This window comes from Heloderma suspectum, chromosome 1 (genome assembly GCF_057233095.1).
Source record: "Heloderma suspectum isolate Gila_16-S chromosome 1, 16-S_ref, whole genome shotgun sequence".
NCBI lineage: Eukaryota > Metazoa > Chordata > Lepidosauria > Squamata > Helodermatidae > Heloderma > Heloderma suspectum.
The window spans coordinates 164,914,978-164,927,624 of record NC_139458.1 but is presented as its reverse complement, the minus strand read 5'-3'; the positions used below and the strand labels follow the sequence as shown (position 1 = coordinate 164,927,624).

At 48.0% G+C, this 12,647-nt stretch overlaps 1 protein-coding gene across 1 annotated transcript in view; it reads left to right on the top strand.

Annotated features, from left to right (window-relative positions):
* Window positions 1-1,345, top strand: part of LOC146358384 (von Willebrand factor D and EGF domain-containing protein-like) — a 431,792-nt gene extending 430,447 nt beyond the window's left edge. The window contains 1 exon segment of the mRNA XM_084809588.1: window positions 955-1,345. Coding sequence (XP_084665714.1) covers window positions 955-1,020 — 66 coding nt within the window. The 3' untranslated portion in view covers window positions 1,021-1,345.
* The last annotated feature ends 11,302 nt before the right edge of the window (window positions 1,346-12,647 follow it).

The following is a 12,647-nucleotide window of genomic DNA, read 5'->3' as shown; positions in this document are numbered from 1 at the left end:
GTACGAGGGAGACACAATCAAGACAATGTGCCTAGGTCTAGGATTAACCCTTTTATACAGTGCCTAAAATATTCCCAAACCATATGAGCATAAAATGTCCTGTTATTGGAGGAGATAGATAAGACGCCTTACTTCTAATTGGTGAATGGGTGGTCCCATGCACCCCATTTTGATTAGAAGATGGTTATCTCATCACTCATTGGGGCCCCTACCTTTGACCAGAACACATATATAAAAGCACAGGTAGCAAGAGGTCATTTTTGCTGCCACTGCTCCTGCTTCACTTTGCTCTTTCTGCCTTGCCACCAGACCCAAGGCTTTGGGCAACTACGGACCTCTCTAGACTCTTAGGCTTCAGAACATAGAATTATTTCTTGAAGGTAGAACTTAGAATGTTTCTGAAGTTAGGTAGAAGTTAACATGTTTTCTGAGTTTGGGATAGAAATAATTCTATTTCTGAAGATGGGAAAAAAGAAAAAGAAGAAGAAAAAAAAAACCTGTCAGGTTTTCCATGCCTAGACCAAACTGTGAAGAGGTCCAAAGGGATCTCTCAAAATTGGGTGAATGGGGTTGACTTCTCATGTAAGTGCAGAGTGATGTACATGTTGGCCTCCTACCCCTACCCCCCCCCCCCACACACACACTTCAAATGTACTCTGCTGGGGTCTAAAATTGCCGTGTTTAACCAAGAGGGAGATGTTGGGTCATGGTGGATACATCAATGAAAACATCAAGTGCAGCTTCAGTGAAAACGGCAACATCCATGCTAGAGATAGTTACAAAAGGATTTGACAATAAGACATGCAGTATGGCTTTATATAAAACTGTGGACACACCATCTCAAAATGCATATGGTAGAACTGGGAAAAGGGTAGAAAAGAGAAGCCAGAATGATCAAAGGATACGAGCACTTTCTCCACAAGCAAATGCTAAAGGGGCCTCTTTCCAATTTAGGTGGAGTTAAGAAGAAATGTGATAGAGGTGGATGTAACTATTCCCATGCATAATACTAGAACATGAGTTCCTACATGAAATAGAACCTCCATGTTCTGTGGAACTCCCTGCCTCTGGAGGTCAGGCAGGCACCAACCTTGTGTCGCTTTTGGCGCCTGCTGAAGACATCTTTATTTCAAGAAGCCTTCCTTGATGGAGTAGCCACGTTTTTTATAGGTCTTCTGTGTGGGGGTTTCTTAACTTTTAATGAACTGTTTCACTTTTTAAATATGTTTTAATATGGCATTTTTATTCTTTTTATCTTTTATTGTTCACTACTCTGTTTAGATGTGGAGCAGTATATAAATGTTGTAAATAAAATAAAATAAAAATAAAATACAGTGTTCAAGGCAGTATGCATCTGAGTATTAGTTGCTGGGACACAAACAAGAGGAGAGGTCTAGATAATCACCATTGGAAGCCTTTGGTCTGATCCTACAGGACTCTTATTATGTTCTCATGTTCCTAATGCTTCCTTCATAATACATCGTGCACCAGTATATTTATGCACTTCTCAAACTCTGAATGTTAGAGAATAATCTGGATTATATGATGAAATTCACACAGTGGCTACGCTTAAACCCAGTGCTGGTTTGACCCAATGTGAATAAAGCACAAATAACTGTGGGATGGCAGACAATTTCATCCAGAAGTCACATATACAGTATATTAGCCACCTCCTAATGGCAAAAGTGAATGCTGAATACACCTACTGTATCCCAGACATGCCCATAAATCAAATTCCCTTTCAAGGTCATGTTTGAATGGTGTTACAGAATTTCTAGCACATCTGATGGTAGAGATCAGAAATGTTTAACTGGCTTGAAAACTGATTGAAGCCACAGCTAAATCTAAACAAAGGTTAGATTTCAGAATCAGATCTTCTTCATGATATATGGCTGATTAATATTGGTCCTCAGAAGGATCAACAGGAAGTACTTTAAAGATTATGCTTAAAGATTAGCAGAATCTTCAGTGAGGCTCTAACCAATGTAGAACATTTTACCGATCAAATTAATCAGACTTCAGAAGACTGAAGTAAAAAATTATTCCCTGTGGAATACATACCCCACCACCACCATTTCCTTTAAACATGGACATGCATTGGAGCCTTCAACTTTCCTCACATTTCACTCTTTTCAGTATCTCTAGCATCTGAGATTGCATGTAGGTGGATGGAACATGGATGTAATACAATTAGACTTTCATATAGAAGTAACACAATCATTCATCGTCACCCAGGGAACCATCAAATCAGTAGAATCTGGCCTATCAGATGGATAACACTGGCATCACATTTAAAATAATTGAATACGGCTGCAGAGTGACAGCTCAAACCAGATGTAATTAGGACTCCCATAGGCGATGTCTTGGTGTCTCCTTCCCTATTACTCAGTGCTCTTTTAGCTTCCTCATAAATACTGCATAATACAAGCTGGACCTCTTATCCTCCAACCTCTGCTTTGCAAGTCTTTCACAAATGGTAGTTCTGGAATTTTGTTTGTGATTGTACAGGAAATCCTCGCAGAAGCTGTGGCCTCCAGGCAGGAACTAATAACCATGCCGTTTGTTAAAAAGCATTCTCTCCCCCACCCTCCTCTATATGGGAAATGAAGCATTTCTATTTTAAGGCGTATTTTCTGTATTTCAGTGTAGCTTCTAATAAGTTCAGGCTTCTGGGAAGTCAAATGGAGAGGTTTTGTGAAGAAACATCATTCTTGATTTTCTAGCTGTAAGGAACTGTGCCTTCCGTATTGCGTGGGCCTGCCAGAATTTTGTATTGATTTTGCTCTGCCTATTGATCACCAAGAGAGCCAGTTCACTCATTATAGCCCTATTTTTCATACTGTTGTGAGACTTGTGACAGATATTTCTACATTACCTTACATAGTTGTAAAGGTTTTTTTTATATAATAAACTGCACTGGTAATTTTAATGCTGACTTCTACGACCTTGGTAGGTTTAAAGCATGATTCTTAACCCTGCACTAACACCGGATTAGATTTTTATTAAATACAGTTGCGTATTTAAGTCTATTACTACGTACCATGCTCTTAGAAAACAGAAAAGTCTTCCATTTCCAGTAAGGATCTCAAGGCTATGTACTCTTTATCCCTGCTTTTATTCTCACAACAACCCTGTGTAGTAGGCTTAGACATAGTGACTGGCCTAAGGTCACCCAGTGAGCTATACAGCTGAGTGGAGATTTGAACCCAGGTATCCTAGTTTGACACATTTATTCTTTTAAGTTCCTAATTCTGTGTTCATTCAGCAGGCAGTTAATTTATCTATATGTTAGATATTATATACCGCCCAACTGCCAAATGCCCTTGGGGTAGCTTACAATCACAAAAAAAAACCCGAACCAAAACAATAAATACAACAATACAAATATCAACATAATAAACTTTAAAAATAATAAAGAATTATTAAACATAATAATAAAAAGGCATACCCGTGAGCTAAATGGCAGAGGTGGGATTTAAACTCACTAACAAGAGGAACTGCATTGCTCTCTTTTCACATGAGCTCTGTAGTCCAACAGGAATATAAACAGATGAAGCATCATTAATCGGTAAAAGAATAGGGTATTGATGGGAAAAAAATAGGGCTCTGCACTTCCTCGGTACAAAGCTCAAAGAACGAGATAAGCAGGCTGATTTGGGGGTACCTTGTCATGATATGAAGCAGATCAGACCAGCACTGAGGTGCTCCAAAGCAAAGCGGCTCCTCCACAAAACTCCCTGTCTACCTCGTATATTCAGAGCTCTTCTTATGCCTTCTGAGCAGCCTAGACAGGTTGTCTCCAAAATGTATCGACTTCTGAAAGATCACACAGAGGGGCAGGAGGAGGAGGGGGAAGGCAAGAGGATGCAGAGGTGCCAAACGTATCAATTTGAGAGAGATCTGGCCACCGAGAGAGGCAGAGGAAGGGGAGAGGAGGGGGGAGGAGGAGGGAGTGAGCTTTGCTGTGAGTAGGGATGTCGGAGAATTTCTCCACGAATCTCCGGGAGGCCAAATGCCAACGCATTCGGGCCCCCAAAATTGGTGGGGAAATTCTCTGACACACAACCCGCCCCCCTGGGATGGGACTTACCTCGTGCGAATGTCCCTCACGGTGGCGGGTCCCGGCGGCGGTTCAGCGGCAGCGGCCGGTCTTCCGACCAGCTGCCGTTGCCGCCATTTCCAAGTAAAGTAAAACAAAAAACAAAAACGTGATAGGCTACGTAAAGATTTACGTAGCCTATCACGGCTAGATTTTCAAAGTCAGCCATGATAGGCTACGTAAATCTTTACGTAGCTTATCACGGCTGACTTCGGAAAAAAAAAAAAAGCGCGTACGCAAATGGGCGCCGCCATTTGCGTTCCTTATTTGGGCACGGGTAGTCTACGTAAAGATTTACGTAGACTACGGCGAAAATAAGGGCAACACAAATAGCGTTGCCCTTATTTTCGCCGTAGTCTACGTAAATCTTTACGTAGACTAGATGTGCCAAAATAAGGAATGCAAATGGCGGCGCCCATGGGGCGCCGTCATTTGCGTATGTGCTTTTTTTTTTTCCAAAGTCACCCGTGATAGGCTACGTGACGATTTACGTAGCCTATCACAGCTGACTTTGGAAATCTAGCCGTGATAGGCTACGCAAATCATTACGTAGCCTATCACGTGTGTGTGTGTGTGTGTTTACTTTTTTTTCGTGGCCAGGGAGATGGGGCGCTCCTCCCCAGCCTGAATTTCGCTGGCGAGGGATGGGGCGCCTCCCCCCCTGGCCTGAATTTCAGCAGGGCGAGGCAGGACGCCTCCCCCCCTCGCCTGAACTTCGGGGGGAGAACCGAAGCGCCTCCCCTCCACCGCGAAGCAAGCTACGGGACAAGGTAAGTCCCTTTCGTCCATCCCTACTCCCGCTGCCCTGACAAGCTGCCATTGCATGCAATGATGGTAGTGGCAGCAGCAGCAGGATGGGACAGGAGCTGAGGGGGAAGCTCCATGGCATTTCTCTCTCCACTCCAGTCCTAGCCACTGGGAGCAACTGCCCCAGTCTCTGCCAGGCATGGCAGAGGAAGCCTTAACCCTTCCCACTCTCCTTTGGCAGAACAAAGCCAAGAAGAAAGCACATGCTATGGGGACTGGGTAAAATGAGGATCCATAAGATCAAAAAGGGATCCTCATGATTTCATATGATTTTTGCAGAGCAAATCCCTCAACCACCATCTTATCACAGAGCACATCTGCCTGCATGGACTGAACCAGAAAAATCATGGATCTGCCACTCGTGGACACAGCCAAGGCACAAAAACATGGATTCTTGGCAGGGAGCCTCTTGGTTTCACATGTTTTTTGCAAAGCAAATCCCCCAAACCACCATCCAATCACAGAGCACATTTACCTCCATGGACTGAACCAGAAAAATCATGGACCTGCCACTCGCGGGCACAGCCACAGTGCAAAACGAGGGAAAAATGGCTCCCCCCATTCCCTGGAACAAGACGGCTGCTGGCGCACGTCCAGAGGGCCTAGGAGCTGGCAGCGGTGGCAGCCCACCCTCATTGGCAGGAGTCGGCCTCCAACTGGGCACCCTCCCCTCCTTCCAAGGAAGGGAGAGAGAGTAGTTGGAGGGCGACTCCTGCCCTTGTGCCTGTCGGTGGTTGATGGGCTGCGACGGGCAGCGTTTTCCCTGGCAGTGCCTTCCCCAGCAGCACTGGCAGTGGCTTCCCCGGAGGCACCAGCAGCAGTGGCAGCAGTGGGTCCCCAAGCAGCACTGTACCCCCACACACAGAACAAGGGCTCAGGTAAGGAGCTGGGGGCTGGGCGGTGTGTGTGTGGGGGGAAGAGGTGAAGTGGGATTCAGATGTCCAATCCTGCTTCGGCTTCATAGGCCGAGGTGGGTCAGGGCCCCCGCGAATCAGCCTGAGCTGAATCAGGCCCGCCTTGGAATCCCCGAAGCTACTTTCAAGTCAGATGGGGGGGCATGCAGTCCCAGGAGAGGCCATTGTCAATCTGGAAAATCTTCCTCTGCATCAATGTAGGCTTCTTTGGAGGGCAAACATTTTAAATGCTCCTGTGAGCTTCTTCACCAGCAAGCTGCAAGTTCTGTTGAGGAAAGAAAGGGAAATCATAATCTACAACCATCAAGACTAGTAGCCAGTGATAGCCTTTTCCTCCAGGAATTTGTCTAACCCCCTTTTAAAGCCATCCAAATTGGTGGCCATCGCTAAATCCTGTGGCAATGAATTCCATAGTTTATGTGTTGTGTGAAGAAGTACTTCCTTTTATCTGTCCTGAATCTCCCACCAATGAGCTTAATGGGATGAGCCAGGATTCTTTTATTATAAGCGAGAAAAATATCTCCCTACCCAATTTCTCTATACCACGAATAATTTTGTACACCTCTGTCATGTATCCCTGTACTCACCTTTTCTTTTTTTTCTAAAGTAAATAATTACAAGCATTGTAAACTTCCCTCATACGGGAGTTGCTCCAGCCCTTTGATAATTTTGGTTGCCCTTTTCTGCATATTTTCCAACTCTACAATATCCTTTTTTAGGTGTGGTGATCAGAATTGTACACAGCATTCCAAGTTAGGGATGTACGAAAGGTACTTAACTTTCCGTGGATTATGCTGATGTTGGGGGGGGAGGCGTTCCATTCCTCCCCCCGGAATCCTGGCCGGGGGGGAGGTGCTCCGTTCCTCCCCCCCCCCGGAATCCTGGCCGGCTGGCTCTGCTCCGCAGGGATTCTGCGGAGACGCCAGCCGGCTCCGCCAGCAGCTGAACATCCGGCCGCTGGCTAGCAGGGATGCAAATGGCGGTGGCCGTAGCCGCTGCCATTTGCGTCCCTGCAGTCAGCCGTGATAGGCTACGTAAATGTTTACGTAGCCTATCACGGCGGATTTAAAAAACAAAAAAAAGTGCGTACGCAAATGGCGGCGCCCATGGGCACTGCCATTTGCATTCCTTATTTTGGCATGTCTTAGTCTACATAAACATTTACGTAGACTAAGACGGCGAAAATAAGGGAAACGCAAATAGCGTAGACGCTACGCTATTTGCGTTCCCCTTTTTTTCGCCGTCTTAGTCTATGTAAATGTTTACGTAGACTAAGACGTGCCAAAATAAGGAACGCAAATGGCGGTGCCCATGGGCGCCGCCATTTGTGTATGCGCATTTTTTTTTGTTTTTTAAATCCGCCGTGATAGGCTACATAAATAGCCCATGGGCACCACCATTTGCGTATGCGCATTTTTTGTTTTTTTTTAAATCAGCCGTGATAGGCTACATAAATCTTTACGTAGCCTATCACTTTTTTGGTTTTTGGGGTTTTTTACCTGGAAATGGCAGCGGTGGGAGCCGGTCAGAAGACAGGCCGCTGCAGCCGCCGCCACCAAACCGCTGCCGCTGCCGCCAGGAAGATCCGCCTAAGGTAAGTCCTGTCCCGGAGGATGTCCTCATACTAGGGATGTCGGAGAATTTCTCCACGAATCTCTGGGAGGCCAAATGCCAACGCATTTGGCCCCCCGAAATTGGTGGAGAAATTCTCCGCCCCCCCTCCCCCCCCAGGATGGGACTTACCTTGTGCGAATGTCCCTCGCGGCAGCAGGTCCCAGCGGCGGGGCCGGTCTTCCGACCGGCCGCCACCACCACTATTTCCAAGTTAAAAAAAAAAAAATGCGATAGGCGACGTAAACATTTACGTCGCCTATCTCAGCTAGATTTTCCAAAAACACCGTGATAGGCTACGTAAATCTTTATGTTGCCTATCTAGGGATGGGGGAGAATTTCTCCCCGAAACTTCGGGGGGCCGAGTGCCAACGTCTTCGGCCCCCCGAAGTAGTTTTGGGGAGAAATTCTCCGCAACCCCCCGCACCCCCACCCCCCCCGGGACGGGACTTACCTTTCCCGAATGTCCATCCCGGCGGCGGGTCCCGGCGGCGGTTCGTCAGGTCTTCGACAGGGGCAGAGGCGGCAGCCGGTCTTTCGACCGGCTGCCGCCGCCGCCATTCCAAGAAAAGTAAAAAAAAAAGAAAAATGCCCCTGTGATAGGCTATGTGACGATTAACGTAGCCTATCACGGCTAGATTTGCAAAGTCAGCCATGATAGGCTATGTAAATCGTCACGTAGCCTATCACGGGTGACTTTAAAAAAAAAAAAAAAGCGCGTACGGCTAATGGCGGCCCCCATAGGGAGCCGCCATTCGTGTTCCTTATTTAGTCGCTGTAGTCTACGTAAAGATTACGTAGACTACGGTGAAAATAAGGGCAACACTATTTGCATTGCCCTTATTTTCGCCGTAGTCTACGTAAAGATTTACATAGACTACAGCGACCAAATAAGGAACGCGAATGGCGGCTCCCTATGGGGGCCACCATTTGCGTACGCGCTTTTTTTTTTTTAAAGTCACCTGTGATAGGGTACATTCACATAGCCTATCACGGCTGACTTTGCAGATCTAGCCGTAATAGGCTACGTTAATCATCACGTAGCCTATCACGGGGGCATTTTTTTTTAACTTTTTATTTCGCGGCCGGGCGAGGCGAGGCGCCTCCTCCGTGGCCTGAATTTCAGCCGGGCGAGGCGGGAAGCCTCCCCCCCGGCCTGAATTTCAGCCGGGCGAGGAGGGAAGCCTCCCCCCCGAGCCTGAACTTCGGGGGGAGCAGTGAAGCGCCTCCCCCCCCCACCGTGAAGCAAGCTGCGAGACCAGGTAAGTGGCTTTCATGCACCCCTATGCCTATCACGGCTGACTTTGAAAGGGAAAAAAAAAAGCGCGTACACAAATGGCGGCGTCCATGGGTGCCGCCATTTGCGTTCCTTATTTTGGCACGGGTAGTCTACGTAAAGATTTACGTAGACTACGGTGAAAATAAGGGCAACGCAAATAGCGTTGCCCTTATTTTCGCCGTAGTCTACGTAAATCTTCATGTAGACTACCTGTGCCAAAATAAGGAACGCAAATGGCAGCACCCATGGGCGCCGCCATTTGCGTACGTGCTTTCCCCCCCCCCAAAGTCAGCCGTGATAGGCTACGTAAAGATTTACGTAGCCTATCACGGTGTTTTTGGAAAATCTAGCAGTGATAGGCTACATAAATCTTTACGTCGCCTATCACTTTTTTTTTACTTTACTTTTTTCGTTCGCGGCCGGAGAGGCGAGGCGCTCCCCCCTGGCCAGAATTCGGCAGGGAGGGATGGGGCGCCTTCCCCCCAGCCAGAATTTTGGCGGGGAGGGACGGGGCGCCTCCCCACTCACCAAGAATTTCGGGGGAAGAAACGGAGCACCTCTCCCCCCCCCCGAAAAAAGCTGCGGGACCAGGTAAGGGACTTTCGTCCATCCCTACTTTATACACATTCTTTTTCTAATTATGCCCAACATAGAATTTCCCTTTTTCACACCATCTACACACTGGATCAACATTTCTATTATGCTCTCCACCACAACCCCAAGAACTTTCTTTTTGGTCAGTCACCACCAGATCGGAACCTGTCAGCATATACATGAAGTTGTGATTTTTTGCCCCAACATGCATATAACTGATTAGAATCCTACCCTTGGAAAGGACTTCAGACAATTAATATCTGCATTAGTCAGGAAAAATAGCCCTTCCTCAAAGTTTGTGCTATACATTCTGTCAGTGCAGATCAGTAAACCAATCTTTTCCAACACTCTGCTATTGGTACCTAATTGTTTCCTAAATCTCCATTAGCTTGTAATGGATTTCTGTGAACTGAGGACAATGCCAAAGCAGAATATCTTCCTGTATTTATGAGACACAATTACAAGATGGAATAATGACATTTGTAGTAGGGCTGTGTGCATGGACCCCTGAACTGACTCGGAAACTGCTTTGGGGCTGATGAGCCCACCATGCTGTGCAAGCTTCCAACTCCTTACCTTCACCCTCAGGACATGCACCGGCAGCCATCGTGAGGAGTCACTGTAATGGGAGCGGTCATTAGAGGATTTGGAGCTAAATGCCATCAGTATGCTGATGACATGCAGCTCTGTCTCCCTGTGACATCTGAATCAGGAGAGGTTGTGCAAGTCCTGAATCAGTGCCTAGACTCAATAATGGGCTGGATGGGCTTCAATAAACTGAAGCTGAATCCTGGCAAGATGGAAGCCCTGTGGGTAGGGATGTACAAATTACTTGCCTGCCATTCTGGGGGGGGGGGTCCACGGTGGGGGGAGGTGATCCGTCCTTCCCACTGGAATCCTCGCTGGCTGGCTCCGCTCCACAGCGAATCTGCAGAGCCACTGGCCAGCTACAAAGCCCCAGCAATACAGCCGCCATTGCCATATCGCTGGCTGGACTGACTAACTGGGGACGCAAATGACGTCTTGCATAGTGGACGCCATTTGCGTCCACAGTTCATCAGTCCAGCCAGCGATATGGCAATGGCAGCCTTATCGCTGGGGCTTCGGAGCTGGTGGCAGGTAGGATCTGCCAGCAAGGACTTCGCGGGGGAGGCGGAGGTAGGAGATCCAATCCTCCATGGACTTCAGGGGGCTGGATTCAATAGAATCCGGCCTCATTAGGATCCGTGGAGGATTTCTACGACATCCCTACCTGTGGGTGAGTGGTTCCCAGGTCTGGGAGATAAGCTCATTGCCTGTTCTGGATGGGGTTGCACTCCCTCTGAAAGATCAGGTACGTAGTCTGGGGGTACTCCTAGATCCATCATTGTCACTGGAGGTCAAGTGATCGTGGCAGCTTAGAGTGCCTTTTACCAGCTTTGCTGGTTCGCCAGCTACGGCCTCTCCTGGACAGGGATAGCTTGACCATGGTGATACAGGCATTAGTAATCTCAAGACTGGATTACTGCAATGCGCTCTTTATGGGGCTGTCCTGGTCCAGAAGCTGGAGACTGGCTGTTGTTGGGAGCTGCCCCTTTTCAGTGTGTAACTCCTTTGCTGAGGGAACTGCACCGGCTGCCTATTCACTAACAGGCCAGGTTTAAGGTATTAGTACTAGTGTACAAAGCCCTAAACAACTTGGGACCAGGATACCTGAGAGAGCACCTCCTTCCTTACCAACCTGCCCAGTCACTGAGGTCATCAGAGGGCATGTTCCTGGTGGTTCCACATGGACCCATGGCCCGGTTGGAGTCCACCAGGAAAAGAGCCTTCAGTGTGGTGGCCCCCTCCAGGCAGGCGCCAACACTGTGTTCCTTCCGGCGCCTCCTGAAGACATTGTTATTCCAAGAGGCCTTCGTTGCATTACCAGTCGTGGTTTGTTAAATTCCACTTTGTTGGGGTTTGTCTCTTTTAAAAAATACTTTAACTCTTTTACCCTGTTGTTTTATTCTTTTATCATGTTGTTCACTGCTCCAAAATCTTCTGATGTGGAGCGGTATATAAATACTGTACATACATTACATACATACATACATACATACATAAGAATAATTGTTGCTGCCGCCGCCACCACCACCTCTGCTGTCGCTGCCACTATCGCCGCCACCACCACCTGCCGCCACCAGCTCCTGAGCCCTGGACACGAATGGGCTCTTGTTGCAGGGAGTCGCCATTTTTAAAAAGGCAAGTTGCCATTTTTAAAAAGGCAGCTCCCTGTAACAAGAGCTGGTGTGCATCCAGGGCTCAGGAGCTGGTGGTGGCAGCGATGTTGGCCGCAGCGATGTTGGCCGCAGCAACAGCAGAGGCAGAGGCAACAGTGGCAACAACAGCAGAGGAGGTGGTGGTGGTGATGGCAGTGGCAGTGACAATGACGGTGAATCCTCGTGATGGCTCGGGTAAGGAGCTGGAGGCGCCGGTGTGGCTGGGCCAGGTTGCCAAAGCTCTGAAGTGCACCAAAGCACTTCAGAGAGCCCCCAACCCACTTTGGGTCACTTCATGCCCCCTCCGCTTTGCCTCAGTCAGAAGGGGCCTGAAGCAGACCTCTTCAACTAGGGCTTCAGGCTTCAGGCCAAAGCGGTGCAGAGCCCTAATTTGTAGACCCTTTCTTTCCTTATTTATCTTGTAAGAAATTTTTGGAATTTTTGTTCCCATGTGTACCATCCATCATCTTATATGGTAGGGATGTACGAAACTCACTTACCTTTTCGCGGAATCTTTCACGGGAGGGGGAGGCGCTCCGTCCCTCCCGCCGGAATCCTTGACGGGGGGAGGCGATCTGGTCGTCCCCCTTGGAATCCTCAACAGCTGGCTCTGCTCCGCGGCCAGGCCATGAAGCAGCCGACCAGGGTCGTCCGCAGCCGGATTTCCGGCCGCAGATGGGCTGCTGCGGACGCAAATGGCAGCCGCCGTAGTGGCTGCCATTTGCGTCCAGCCAGGCAGCCGTGATAGGCTATGTAAGAATTTACATAGCCTATCACGGCTAACCCCCCCCCAAAAAAACCCAGCGTACACAAATGGTGGCGGCTACAGCAGCCGCCATTTGCGTTCCCTATTTTTCGCCGATTTATCTTACATAAATATTTAAAGATAAAACGGCGAAAAAAAGGGGAACGCAAATAGCATAGTGGGGTAAAAAAGTCTTTACGTAAGCTAGAACGGCGAAAAGTAAAGGAACGCAAATAGCGCCCACTACGCTATTTGTGTTCCCCTTTTTTTTGCCGTTTTATTTTACGTAAATATTTACATAAGATAAATGGGCAAAAAATAGGGAATGCAAATGGCGGCGGCTATGGCGGCCGCCATT